The 15,962-nt window shown below is 28.5% G+C and overlaps 1 protein-coding gene across 1 annotated transcript; it reads right to left on the reverse strand.

Moving 5' to 3' along the window:
* Positions 1 to 9,604: 9,604 nt before the first annotated feature.
* Positions 9,605 to 10,698, reverse strand: LOC126265575 (uncharacterized). Its single transcript, XM_049967454.1, has 4 exons — positions 10,587 to 10,698; positions 10,308 to 10,352; positions 9,685 to 10,193; positions 9,605 to 9,638 (listed from the first exon to the last, which is right to left on the reverse strand). Exons 1-4 carry the CDS (start codon positions 10,671 to 10,673, stop codon positions 9,605 to 9,607), a joined length of 675 nt encoding a protein of 224 aa, XP_049823411.1. The 5' UTR covers positions 10,674 to 10,698.
* Between the last annotated feature and the right edge of the window lie 5,264 nt (positions 10,699 to 15,962).

Here is a 15,962-nt window from a genome sequence, read left to right on the forward strand (position 1 = left end):
GATAATTATTAGTGTTTTTCAAAACGATTTTAAAAAAAAATTTATTACGGTGTCGTTTAAAAATCTTGGTGTTGTTATCAAAAATAAAAGCAGGGTTTAAAATACGAATTTCATTTGCGGCAAATCGTTCAGCTCTTCCTACAAAACTTTCAGAGATATATGAATAAAGAACCTGTATTTGATTAACATTAACAATTTTTTTTAATTCATTCGCTAACATGTCCTTGCATTGAGAAAAAGCAACCTGCTTGGTGAATAAGTACAAGTTTTTGTAAAATTCCGGAGTCTCAAGAGCTCCATTTTCATGTTCAAGTTGGAATACTTCTCCGTTTCCGGTACTAAACTTATTCTCCAAACGTTCTCCTTCCTCATTTCTCACAATTTTTTTCATGTTTTTAGGAAGTCTAACATTCGAATTGGACAAAACTATAATGTTCTGAAGTTACTCATGTACATATCAAATAAAATATTGTTAAATTCATTTATTTTTTCTACCGATGTTGCTAAGCCATTTTCATCCACCGGATATTCCCCTACTAGCACCAAAGAGGAAATCGGTAGATATATTAAATTATTATTAGTGTTAGTTGATAAGATTCTTACAATTTACAATAACAATATTTATAATTGTCTAGAGAAGGAGAACATATATATTCAATCTTAGGTAATACTTTAATATTAATTGTTTAACATCAGTATTTTTTTCTTTAAATCTTAAATTGACCTTGTATCAGGCAAATATTTTCAGTTTGCATTTAGTAAACATGTCAGTAATAATCGTGTCTTTGTTATACTGACAACTCTACTAAGTATATTTTATCATATATCAGGATTTGAAAGTAAATCTTGTCAAACAAGAACAAAACAAATATCAAGATTATTTAAAGTTATTTTTAATTGTGTCAAAAAACAACCATATACACACATATGATAAACAAAGAAGATAATCATAATAGAACAAATTAAACATGAGTACATGAAACGACAACAAAATATTTGGAAACAATATGGAAACTTGATTTATTTTGTAAAGATTAGACACAATTATTTAATTTAATATGTCGTCCCACATCCATGTGCACCCAACATTGTATCTTCTTTACAGGAAAACGACCAGTTTATGTATTATTTGCCGGGGTATTTGAATTAATTATTTATTTTAATATGGGTCCTTAAGCAACCATCCAAAATGCCCCACTGGTGCTCAATAGGATTCAGATCAGGTGGCTGTGAAGGATATTTGAGTACCGATATGTCTTGATCATGGAACCATGATTTCACGACCCTGAATGTGTCCTCTGGATCACTGTTTTGTTGGTCAATGATTATTGGTGCCATATTTTCCTCAGCAAATGGCTACATTGGGTACTTCGGTCTCATACTACAATAAAAACGGTTCATTTTACCCACACTTCTTTAGCTGATCATCTTACATGTGTGATACCATCAGCATTAAATAAGTTGAACTGAGTCATTCTTAGTGAAAACTTTTTGAGATATTTAAAATAGTCCTGTCTAGTAATGGTTTAGTTGGCTAGGTACACGTTAGCCAAAAAATTATATTTAATTAAATAAAAAAAATAAATTAATGTAAACTAAATAGTGTGCTACCGGCGTCGGTGGTGCAAGTACCGGATTGTATACTTCATATTTGTTGTACAGAATGTTAATGTGTCCGACGGGTTAAGAACTTCACAGCATAATATTGGTGAAAAATGGGTAGAAATAATTTAGTAATTATATTATTTTTTCTGTAAATGTGTTGAAGAAAAGTTAATACATATTTTCTATTTTATATCATTTCATGTGCTGGATTTTTTTTTATTAAATTACATAAATTTCAAAATAACTTACCGAGTTATTTTGTTCAACATCTCCCCCCGCACCTTAAACAATATAAAATATAAACAAAGATGAGAAAAATGAAGTGTCCTAAGCTCCATTTTTTCTTAATGTGAAAACCAAAACTAACATTAGGTAATTTTAAATTTGTTTATAAAATAACTGTTCCCCAAGTTAAACAAATACATAATTAAGTATTTAAATAATTAGTAGGTATTAAATAAGAATGAGAACAAAAACACATGTTAGACACACATGTTTGGGGCCGTTTTTTAACAATTTCATCATTCATCACGATCCAATAACGCTCTATAAAAATCGCTGTTGATGATCTAGCCCTTTTGGAGGTTATCAATGAATATTATACCTTGCGCATCCCAGAATACTGATGCTATAACTGTTTTGATTTGATGGCCAAGTGTTGGTAGATTAAAAATAGATTATAAACTCAAATAACAGTTCTTTATTCATACATACTGTAACAGCGTACATCATTAACACACTTCTTAACATAATCTTATCTCTTTTGAACATAATATATTTGAATTAGAATCATAACAATTCGGTTCATCGTGTGCTGTCCACTCAGCTGACTGTCGATTGGACTCCGGAGTGAAATGATGGAGCCATGTTCCATCCATTATCACATATCGATGCAAAAATTCAGGTTTATTAAGCTTGAACAGCTTCAAACACTGCTCAGAATCATTAACACGTTGTTGCTTTTGATCGATTGTGAGCTCGCGCCGCACAGCTTTCTCATGTACAAATATTCGTGAATGAAATGATGTACACGTTCTGATGATGTCTTCACAATGTCTGCTATCTCGATCAACTTCACTTTACGGTCATTCATAATTATTTTGTGAACTCATGTGAACATGTTTTCGTCGGTGACTGCCTCTTTTGGACGTCCACTGCGTTCGCCGTCTTCGGTGCTCATTTGACCACGGACTTTTCAATTGGCTTGTTAGTAATAAAATAAAAATAAAAATAAAGAATTCTGACTACAATTATTGTGTAAGATATTAACTTAAAGTTATTATAAAATATTATCTTTTTTGAGTACCATAAATGAGTAAATGAATGAGTACACATCCACATTTGCAAATTATTGTAATTTTTTCGCTGTATTTAAAACACCTAAACGTATTTGGTTTTTACAAACTCACAGTTTGTGTCAGAATTTTTTAATAATCAAACTATAATACACCTTGTTGATTACAGCTGATTGGATTTAAAAAATCTGACACAAAATTTGTACATACAATCTTAGAACAGAAATTTGAGATGTAATAAATAAATCTTTATGGTTATTTTGAAAGATGCTCTTTTATTAAAATTCGTTTCTATATTTTATTCCCTTGCTTCAGATTTATTTAAGTCAATATCTGTTTTCTTTACATTTACTTTGGATCCAATCAGCATTTCCCTAAAAAGAAGTTAAATAAAGTAGCTACGTATATTTCTTTTCATGTGGATGCGTTTTCTACTCCTAAATGGTTAAATTTCAGAAGGTAAACAGAAAATATCACATAATAATATAGAAGTATTACAAACTAATTAAATAAATTTTATGTTAACAGTCTGATTAACGCTAATTAATTGACACATTGAATATTTAAAGTAAACCTAAGTTAATAAACAATTAAGTTCTTAAAATACACATTATTGCTTACTTTTTAAAATATTTTCAACACTTTTTATGTTTTGATCATTTAAATATGTATTTAAACGTAAATAATACCAAATATTTCGTCCCATATTATCTTTTCGGTTAATATCGGCTCCTTGTTCAACGAAAAAATTAATTAAATACAAAGACTCTTTATTAGCTTTTAAGATGGCTGTTATTAATGGAGTTATACCATTTTTATCCTCTTCATCGATTCCATTTTGTTCATTATTACCAAAGTGAGACATCAAAAGTGAAACAATATGTTTCATAATTTCCTCCTTAACCCCATTATTTAAACTTAAATAATGCCAAATATTCCGCCCTAGTTTATTTTTTTTGTATATATTTGCTCCCTTGTTCATAAAAAAATTAGTTAAATATATTAAAGCATCGATGTTATTTCCAACAGCATTCATCAGCGGTGTTTCTTCAATATAATTTCCTTCATCGATTCCGCTTATTTTATTATGGTTAAAAGAGGAGATTAACATTTTGGCAACATTTTCCATTCCCTCGTTGTTTAGGTATTTATTAAAACCTAAATGATGCCAAATATTGTGCCCCAATTTATTTGTTTTCAGAATGTGTGCTCCGTGATTGATTAAATATTGTATTAAATCTATTGATTCATTTCTAGCTTTGTAGACAGTAATCATTAACGGTGTAATTCCGACTTCATCCTCTTCAGCAATTCCATTTATAATATTACCATCAAAATAAGACATTAATATTTGGGTAACATTTTTCATTCCTTCGTTGTTGAGATTTTCATTAAGACTTAAATGATGCCACATATTTCTTCCAAATTTATTTATTTTGTGTATATTTGCACCATAATCAATTAAGTATTTTATCAGATACGTTGAAAAATTATTAGCATTTTGAACAGCTATCATTAACGGTGTATTTCCATCTACATCTTCTTCATCTATTCTATTTAAAATAGTATCATTAGAATAGGACGTTAACGTTTCGACAACATTTTTTATTTCTTCGTTGTTGAGATTTTCATTAATACTCAAATGATGCCAAATATTTCTACCAAATTTATTTATTTTGTTAATATGCGCACCATAATTAATTAAGTATATTATTAGATATATTGAAAAACATTTTGTATTTAGAATAGCAATTAATAACGGTGTATTTTCATCCACATCTCCTGCGTCAATTCCATTCATATTATCACCTTTAAAACAAGACATTAACATTCCGGCCACACTTTTCATTCCTTCGTTGTTTAGATTTTTATTTAAACTTAAATAATGCCAAATATTTTGGCCGAATTTGTTTACTTTTTGAATTTGTGCTCCCTGATTTATGAAATATTTTATTAAATCTGTTGACTCATTTCTGGCTTCTTTAATGGCAAACATTAAGGGTGTAATATCATCTTCATCTCCTTCATCGATTCCATTCATATTATTACCATTAAAACAAGACATTAACATTTGGGCCACACTATTCATTCCTTCGTTGTTTAGACTTTTATTAAAACCTAAATGATGCCAAATATTTTGACCAAGTTTATTTGTTTTCCGAATTTGTGCTCCGTGATCGATTAAATATTTTATTAAATCTGTTGATTCATTTCTCGCTTTATAGACAGCAATCATTAACGGTGTAATTCCGGCTTCATCCTCTTCAGCGACTCCATTTGTATTATTATTGTCATAACAAGACATTAACATTTCAGCAACATTTTTCATTCCTTCGTTGTTTAGGTTTTTATTAAGACCCAAATGATGCCAAATATTTCTTCCGAATATATTTATTTTGTGAATATTCACTCCGTGATCGATAAAATATTTTATTAAAACTATTGAGTCATTTCTGACATTTATAGTACCTAACATTAAGGGTGTATATGTATCTTCATCTGCCTCATCGATTCCTTCTACATTATTATAATTAAAACGGGATTTTAAAGTTTCAAGAACACCTTTTATTCCTTTGATGTTTAAATTTTCATTACAAATTAAATAATGCCAAAAACTTTTCCCAAATTTATTTACTTTGTTAATTTGTGTTCCGTGATCGATGAAATAGTTTATTAAATCTATTGAATCATTTCTGGCATTTATAGTAGCAATCATTAACAGTGTAATTCCATCTTTATTTGCTTCATCCATTCCATCTATATTGTTACCATTAGAATGAGACTTTAAAGTTTCTATAACATCTATAACATTTTCTATGTTTAGATTTTCATTAGAAATTAAACAATGCAAAAAATTGTTTCCATATTTATTTACTTTCTTAATTTGTGCTCCGTGGTCGATAAAATATTTTATTAAATCTATTGAGTCATTTCTGGCATTTATAGTAGCAAACATTAACGGTGTACATCCATCTTCATCTGCCTGATCGATTCCATTTATATTATTATCGTCAAAAGAGGACATTAAGATATCTGCAACATTCTTCATTCCTTCGTTGTTTAGATTTATATTAAGACCTAAAAAATGCCAAATATTTAAACCGTTTTTATTTATTTTGTGAATATGTGCTCCGTGACCGATTAAGTATTTAATTAAATTTCTCGAATCATTTCTGATGTAGCGAACAGTATACATTAATGGGGTCATGCTAATATCAATGTCTTCATTAATTTTTAATTTTTTGTCGTTGTCACCAAAATAGTATTTAATAACTGAAATGATTGTATTTAATTCTATCTTGTGCAGATGTGGTGTCCAAACCAAATATTTCCATATATTCTGTTCATCTGAATAATCGATGTCTGCTCCATTTTGTATAAAAGTATTCAATAATTGTTGGACATTCTACCCTGTTTAAAATTATATTCTAATGTCTTTAAGTTAGTACAATTATCTTCAGTAACAGGATTATGAAAGTCATCCACATATTCTAATAATAAAAAATCGGGCTCATTAATTTTATTTGATCCAATTTTAGGTAGTTCCTTTAAAGTACGATTGTGTTTATAGTTGTCTCTTATTTTTTGAATTTGTTCATTTCTTTCGAGAAATAAAATGTGTGCCAATGGCTTTCTGTTATTATAATCATATTTATTTATTAAATATTTAACATTTGTAAAATATTTACTAATATTTGATATAAAAAATTGATCGTTTATAAAAATATTATTAGCAAAGTAATGCCAAATGTTGCAACCATTATTATCCATATTACATAAATTTGCCTGATTTTTGATGAGAAGTTTTATAAATTCAACGGATGATACTGAATGTGCATATTTTACAGCTAACATTATAGGCGTCGCTCCATCATTGTTTAAGGCATTAATATAACTTTGATCGCATGACGACAGAAATTTCGGTAGTACTGAAATGATTAAATTGTTGAAATCATAACCGATTTTTAGAGCCAACTTGTGAAGGATTCCATTCTTCAACAGCAGTTTCCAGAATAGTTAATTCAGATATTCCTGTGTTGAAACGTTCATTTCGTGCACAGAAATTATTAAAAGAATAATTTTCGTATATTTCTTGCTCTAAATTTAAGATAGTTCATACTTCTTTTTCAAAGTCTGTAGGTCTGATAAACATACTAAATTTATTTTTTTTAAAAATATTAAAATAAGTAAATGATTTAAATAAAATATTAAATATAGTTTGATAATCATAAGTCGCAGAAACAATTATCAATTCGGCTATAATTCTTTCATTTCGCCAAGGAAAACGTTGACGAAAATCTAAGAAAAGGTGTTCGAGAAAATCGAAACTTCTAGAATTGAACGCGTAATCTAAAGGGGATTTCTTCCAGTTGTCTTCGGAAAATTTAATGTTTTTAAATCGCATGTTCCATATCAATTGCTCAAATATTTTTTCTGGAATAGTGAAGTCTAAGTAAAATTTATTTACATGTAACTGTGATGAGTTATTTCGAAAATACATCCTGTATATTTGGGAGTGACGATGTCCATATGATGATGCAATGTGCAAAACGGTTCGACCAAATTTGTCTTTTTCCCGTAAACATTCTTCGTCCCTTAAGTAAGCCTCTATGTGATTATTGTTCTTTAATAGTAATGCCGATTGTAATTTTAATTCTCTGCAAGTAATAACATCAAAGAAATATCTCACTTTTAATAAATCCTCTTGTTCGCACAATTCCTTAATTATAAATGGTGATAAATCTTCTACTATTTCTGTTAAGAACTTTGCACAAAGGAATTCTGCATAAGTCTTATGCACAAATCGAGGATTATCGTAGCTATCGAATCCTGTGATAATAAAATTTATTTTATTATTTCCTTCAAAGCCAGATTTTACTTTATTTAATTCAGATATGCGGATTTCAGGTATATATTTTAGTAACGTTGTGCCCAAAAAAAATTTACATGCAAATTTTTGTAAATATATTTCATTTCCACAAAAAGATAAAGATGTTTTTCTAAAAATTTTTCATACAGAAACAATATGTTGATGTTGTCTTTATTTTGAAGAAAATCATCAATATTTGAAAAAATGTCGACAACATGTTTGATTTGCAAAGGAATACCCATTAAAGATTCTTCTACGTTGTCTTCTAGTACTTGAATCAGTTCATCCAATTTCTTATCGTCTTCAGTTTTATAAGATTCCTTGAAAAAGTTTCTTCTATCCTCGCGTGATAAATTTTGTAAAGAAAAATGTGGACAGTCACAATTCTCTTCAAGTGTTTGTAACTTGTGTGTTCTTGTTGATATTATAATTTGCAAATTCAAGAATGAAAAAAAATTAATGACATTGCAGTCCAATTTGGCTTCATCAAAACCATCCAACAGTAACATGACTTTCTGTTCATTTATATTGTGTTGTATCACACATTTAAGAAATTTTAATCTTTCTTCATCATTCTCACCATTTCCCAAATGTTTAGTTAAATAGTTTATGTAAGCATTTGTGTTTTGATCAAGTTGATTCATTTCTTCATAAATAGAATCTAACTTGAAGTAAATAGGCAACTTTCCATTTTCCAAGAGTTTCCTTTGAAATTCGTGCATTAAATAACTTTTTCCCATTCCTGCATCTCCAGAAACCACCTTAATCATTATATTCGGATCATTAATCATTGTTTCTTCATCTAAAATCGTTTCCTCTAAATGTCTTCCCAAATGATTTATTGAGCCTTTGTGCGCATAAATCAAATATTTCCCATTAAATTTGAACAAACAACAGTAATTTCTGTTAATATTCGAAATTTTTTCTTTGGTTATTTTTATTGGCCATTTTGAATTAACAACGTTAACATTTGTGTATTGTGATTGCTTTTTAAGAAATTGTTTTAGATCTAATTTTGAATCGTCGTTATGTACTATAAATAAAATGTTGGGTATTTCAAATATAGAATCAGTGTATAAATTTGTTCTTAAAGTTCGAGGTATATAAATATCATGTTTATTTATCGAGTCGTTGATCGTCAATGAGCCATTTAATAGTGCTAGTAAAATATTTGGTGTTATAGATTCCATTGCCAAATCTTCATCCCCAATTAAAGCATTCAGTGTCCGATCTCCGTCACCAACTTCTATTTTTAATCCATTCAAAAAGTTAATTTTGGTTGCTTTGTCAACATTTTTGAATAAAGACAAGTTACTAAAGATTATGGCATCTTTGGATATAACTGAGTGATTAACGTCAACTATCAAAACGAGAGATCTTCTGTTATTGGCAAAATGTTCCAAGAAGAAATCGATATTGTTTTTGTATTCGGTATAATTGACAATACTTAGGCATCTTCCAATCTGCCATAAGACGAATAAAAGATCTTCGTAAGTATAAGGCTCCTGTTTGTGAGACAAATATTTATTAATTTGACTATCTTGAAACAATGTATTGAGATCTATTTGTGGAATTTCTTTACTATAATGATTAAAATCGCAATTATATTCTATCAGTTCACTCATAAAACATTGATTAACCAAACTTATAAATAATTCCTGATAATTATTTTCGATTGTTATTAGTGTTGTATTTTTTAAAACAGTTTTAAATAAATTTATTATGGTGTCGTTTAATATGATGTTGGTGTTGTTATCAAAAATAAAAGCAGGTTTTAAAATACATTCGATAAGAACTGAACGAATTTCATCTGCGGTAAATGGTTCAGTTCTTCCTACAACACTCTCAGAGAAATATGAATAAAGAACCTGAATCTGATTAACATTAACAACATTTTTTAAATCATTCGCTAACATGTCTCTGCTATGAGAATAAGCAGCCTGTTTGGAGAATAGATACAAGTTTTTGTAAAATTCCGGAGTCTCATCAGCTCCATTTACATGTTCAAGTTGGAACACTTCTCCGTTTCCGGTACTAAACTTATTCTCCAAACGTTCTCCTTCCTCATTTCTTACAATTTTTTTCATGTTTTCAGGAAGTCTAACATTTGAATTGGACAAAACTATAATGTTTAATTTCAAACCTTTTTGAAAATGATTCTTATATTTTGGTACAAGTACATCGTTATAAGTTTTTTCGAATTTTTTGTATTCCAACGAAATGTTGCTTCGTTCTGCTTTATGTTTGAGTTGCACACAGGTCATAAAGCGATTATCTTCGTTGATAACGATGTCGTCCAAATCACCGTGGTCTTTCGCGTTGTATACAATTTGGAAGTTTCGAATCGTTTTATCTAATGCGCATCGAATTGCGAGATGAGTCAGGACTGATGTTTCGTATCGGTCTCCTAATTTGGCAGCTTTCTGAAATATTTTTAGGAGTGTCACCCAAAAGGCTCATACCGAATTTTGAATTTTAAAGGAACGCAAACATATGTATGACGTCTTTAAATAAAGTTTTAAAATGATAATACTCACCGAATCTCCTCTTAATTTTATATTTTCAATCCCATTATTATTCATCTGAAAAATTAATTAATTTTATTATTAGGATATATTATATTATTGTTTGTAAAAGGGGAATAATTTTGTTTTGTCTGTTTTTAGATCAATGCAATATTTTGTCTTAATTTTATTAAATTTTATTTAATTACTTCAAACTGCACACGAAACATAGCAAACATATGAAACCTCATACTATTTTGAATGTAAATGAGTAAGTTAAAAGTATATGTAATAATATATAAATAAATTTACCATGGGTAAATCGGCATCCTGATGGCAGTTCTCCTCGGAACCACTGTCTAAACCATGCAACTGAACTTGATTAGATGATGGCAGCATATTTTCATTGTTGGGTCAGATGTCTAGAAATTAAAATATATTATTCAATATTTATTTAATTTAATAAATACATTTTAATCAAACACATAAAAAACAAGTGAAAATACCTTTATTCAAAAATTATGTTAAATCTTAAAACAGAAGTATTATCATTATTGAAGGGTTTGAAATAAAAATTATGGTAAACTGAAAGTAAGTATCATTTTATTATTACCATACCTGAAATGGATTAAGTATGTAGGACTCATGAAATATGACTTGTATTAGAATTTCACTTCTAATAACAATTGCCAATATATTCAATAATCCGGTTTCTGGAACAGATAGTCAATGAATTTTCAACCATTTGATTCATTACAGAAGTGGAAAATGATAAGTCCATACAGTTCTTAGATGTCCTAGTTAAGGAGGATAAGAACAGTTCACATGTCTGGATACAGAAAACTTACACACATAAAGTAATAACTAAACTACAACTAAAATCACAATCTGAGTTTCATTAAAAACATGTGTCATAAGAAACATTATCAACAACTAAAATTAGAAATGCTGTCACAAACAGAAGAAACACTCAAATGAGTGGCTCTTTTTTGTGATCTGGTGAATGTTTATTATACTGCATAAAAAAGTATATTTATTAGGAAATATTGATAACGATTATGGTTACTATGTGTTTAAATAATATTAATTATCTAAAACACTGAGGTCTAATCGCGAAGCAGTAGTTCATAATAAATATAAAATAATACAAATTTAAATTAAACACAATATTTGTCAGTGAAGGATATTTGAGTACCGATATGTCTTGATCATGGAACCATGATTTGACGATCCTGAATGTGTCCTCTTGATCATTGTTTTATTGGTTAATGATCCTTGGTGCCATATTTTCCTCAGCAAATGGCTACATTGGGTCTTTCGGCCTTATATTACAATAAAAAACGGTTCATTTTACCCGTAAATGTGTTATCGAAAAGTTAATATCATTCTATGTGCTGTATTTTTTTATTTTAAATTACATAAATTTGAAAATAACTTCTCCACCCGCACCTTAGACAATATAAAATATAAACAAAGATGAGAAAATTGAAGTGTCCTAAGTTCCATTTTTTCTTAATCTGAAATAACCACCAAAACTAACAATTGGTAGTTTTAAATTTGTTTAACAAATAACTGTACCCCAAATTTAAATATATTAAATAAATACTTAATTAAATTAAGCATTTAAATAATTAGCAGGTATTAAATAGGGATGAGAACAAAAACACATGTGTATCTAATTAAACAACTATATATAGTTATTGTTCAATATTAAATTAATATTAGTAATAAAATAAAAATAAATAATTATGATTACAATTATTCTGTAAGATATTAATTTAAAGTTATTATAAAGTATTATCTTTTTTGAGTACAATAAATGAGTAAATGAGTGACTAAACATCCACACAAAAAAGCGCCTTATTTATATATTATTGTATCTTTTCCGCTGTATTTACTACACCTAAACGTATTTGGTTGTTTTTACAAACTCACAGTTTTCGTGTCCGAATTTTTTAATCAATCAATCAATTAATCAAACTCTAATATACATTGCTGATTGATTACAGCTGATTGGATTTAAAAAATCTGACATAAAATTTGTAAACGTACAATCTAAGAATAGAAATTTGAGATATAATAAATAAATCTTTTATTATATTTTATTCCCTTGCTTCAGATTTATTTAAGTTAATCTCTGTTTTCTTTACACTTCCTTTGGATCCAATCAACATTTCTCTAAAACGAAGTTGATAATGTTTCTTTTCATGTGGATGCGTTTTCTACTCCTAAATGGTTACATTTCAGAAGGTAAACAGAAAATATCACATAATAATATAAAAGTATATAGGTCTAAAACAATAACACTTACAAACTAATTAAATAAATTGTTAATGTTAATGGAATATTTAAAGTTAACAATTAAGTACTTAAAATACATATTTATTGCTTACTTTTTAAAATATTTTCAACACTTTTTATGTTTTCTTTATTTAAATACATGTTTAAATGTAAATAATACCAAATATTATGTCCCATTTTGTCTTTTCCGTTAATATCGGCTCCTTGTTCAATGAAAAATTTAATTAAATACAGAGACATTTTTAGCATTTAAGATGGTTGTTATTAATGGAGTTATACCATTTTTATCCTCTTCATCGATTCCATTTTGTTCATTATTGCCAAAGTGAGACATCAAAAGTGAAACAATTTGTTTCATAATTTCCTCCTTAATTCCATGATTTAAACCTAAATAGTGCCAAATATTCCTTCCAAGTTTATTTTTTTTGTATATATTTGCACCATTGTTCATAAAGAAATTAATTAGATATATTAAAGTGTCAGTGTCATTTTTAATAGCATTCATCAGTGGTGTTTCTTCAATATAACTTCCTTAATCGATTCCGCTTATTTTACTATCGTTAAGAAAGGAGACTAACATTTCGGCAACATTTTTCATTCCTTCGTTGTTTAGACTTTTATTAATACCTAAATAATGCCAAACATTTTGCCCGAATTTGTTTATTTTTTGAATTTGAGCTCCATGATTTATTAAATATTTTATTAAATCTGTTGATTCATTTCTAGCTTCTTTAATAGCAATCATTAGAGGTTTAATTTCATCTTCATCTCCTTCATCGATTCCATTCATATTATTACCATTAAAACAAGACATTAACATTCCGGCCACACTTATCATTCCTTCGTTGTTTAGCAGTTTATTAAAACATAAATGATGCCAAATGTTTTGACCACATTTATTTGTTTTCTGAATCTGTGCTCCGTGATCGATGAAATATTTTATTAAATCTATTGATTCATTCCTAGCTTTGTATACAGCAATCATTAACGGTGTAATTCCAGTTTCATCCTCTTCATCGATTCCATTCATATTATTATCATTAAAACAGGACATTAACATTTCGGCAACATTTTTTATTCCTTCGTTGCTGAGATTTTCATTAAAACTCAATTGATGCCAAATATTTCTTCCGAATTTATTTATTTTGTCAGTATGCGCTCTATGATCAATTAAATATTTTATTAGATATGTTGAAAAACATTTGGCATTTTGAACAGCAATCATTAACGGTGTATTTTCATCCATATCTCCTTCATCGATTCTATTTGTATTACTACCCTTAGAATAGGACATTAATATTTCGGCAACTTTAATTATTCCTGCGTTGATTAGATTTTCATTCAAGCCTAAATGATGCCAAATATTTCTTCTGTATTTATTTATTTTGAGAATATATGTTATTCCATCTTCATTTGCCTCATCGATCTCATCTATATATTTACCGTTAAAACGGGACTTTAAAGTTTCTGGAACATCTTGAATTCGTTCGATGTTTAGATTTGTATTACAAAAAAACAATGCCAAATTTTTTTTTAAATTTATTTATTTGGTGAATTTGTGTTCCCATATGGATGAAAAATTTTATTAAATGTGTTGTTGTCATTTCTGGCCCATTGAGTAGCAATCATTAACGGCGTATTTCCATTATCATCTCCTTTATCGATTCCATTTCCACTACTGTCATTAAAAGAGGATATTAATATTTCGGCAACTTTTTTCATTCCTTCGTTGTTTAGATTTCTATTAAAACCTAAAAAATGCCAAATATTTAAACCGTTTTTATTTATTTTGTTAACATGTGCCCCATGATCGATTAAGAATTTTATTAAATTAGTCGATTCGCCATTTCTGAGGTGACGAATAGTATACATTAATGGGGTCATGTCATTTTCATTTTCTTCATTAATTTGTAAATTTTTTCCGTCGTCACCAAAACAGTATTTAATAACTGAAGTGATTGTATTTACTTCTATCTTGTGTAGATGTGGTGTCCAAACCAAATATTGCCAAAAATTCTGTTCATCTGAAAAATAGATATCTGCTCCATTTTTTATAAAAGTATTCAATAATTGTTGAACATTCTTACCCTGTTTAAAATTATACTCTAATGTCTTTAAGTTATTACAGTCATCGTTAGTAATAGGATTATAAATGTCATTCACATATTCTGATAATAAAAAGTCGGGTTCATTAATTTTATTTGATCTACTTTTATGTTTTTCTTTTAAAGTACGTTTCTGTTTAAAATAGATGTCTTCTTTATTTTATTAATTTGTTCACTTCTTTCGAGGAATAAAATGCATTCCAAAGGTTTTCTCTTATTTTCATCAATGTCATTTGTTAAATGTTTAACATTTGTAAGATAATTACAAATAGATGACATAATAAATTGATCGTTTACAAATATATTATTAGCAAAATAATGCCAAATGTTGCAATAATTGTTGTCCTCTAAATATAAGTTTGCCTGCCGGTCAATGAGAAGTTCTATAAATCGAAGGGATGATATTGAATGTGCGTAATTTACTGCCAACATTACAGGTGTCGCCCCATCTCTGTTTGAGGCGTTAATATAACTTTGATCGCATAACGACAGAAATTTCGGTAATACTGATATGATTAAATTGTTCAAATCGTAACCGATTTTTCGAGCCAACTTGTGAAGGATGTTTTCTTCACCGTATTTTTTACAAATATCTTTAGCTCCATTCTCAATCAACATTGAAATTAACGAAGGATATTTCTCATGATCATTTTCAAACGGATTCCATTCTTCAACAGCAGTTTCCAAAATAGTTAATACAGATATTCCTGAGTTATAACGTTCATTTATGTTAAACAATCCCTTTTGCAAAAGTATTTGCACTATTTTTTGACTTCCATTTCGTGCACAGAAATTTATAAGAGAATACTTTTCGTGTATATTCTGTTCTAAATTTAAGGAAGTTGATACTTCATTTTCAAAGTCTTTAGTTCTAATAAAGTTATTAAAACTTATTTTTTTAAAAATATTAAAATAAGTGAATGATTTATATTCAAATATAGTGTTAAATATAGTTCGATAATCACAAGACGCAGAAACAATTATCATTTCGGTTATAAACCTTTCATTTGGCCAAGGAAAACATAGAGGGAAATAGAAGAAAAGGTGTTCGAGAAAATCGAAGCTTCTAGAATTGAGTGCATAATCTAACGGGAATTTATTCCAGTCGTCTTCGGAAAATTTAATGTTTTTATTTTTCACTTCACTTAACAATTAACTAAATATTTTTTCTGAAATAGTGAAGTCTAAGTAAAATTTATTTACATGTAACTGTGATGAATTATTTCGAAAATACTTCCTGTATATTTGGGAGTGACGATGTCCATATGATGATGCGATGTGC

The sequence above is a fragment of the Aethina tumida genome, chromosome 5 (assembly GCF_024364675.1).
Source record: "Aethina tumida isolate Nest 87 chromosome 5, icAetTumi1.1, whole genome shotgun sequence".
In the NCBI taxonomy this organism is placed as follows: domain Eukaryota; kingdom Metazoa; phylum Arthropoda; class Insecta; order Coleoptera; family Nitidulidae; genus Aethina; species Aethina tumida.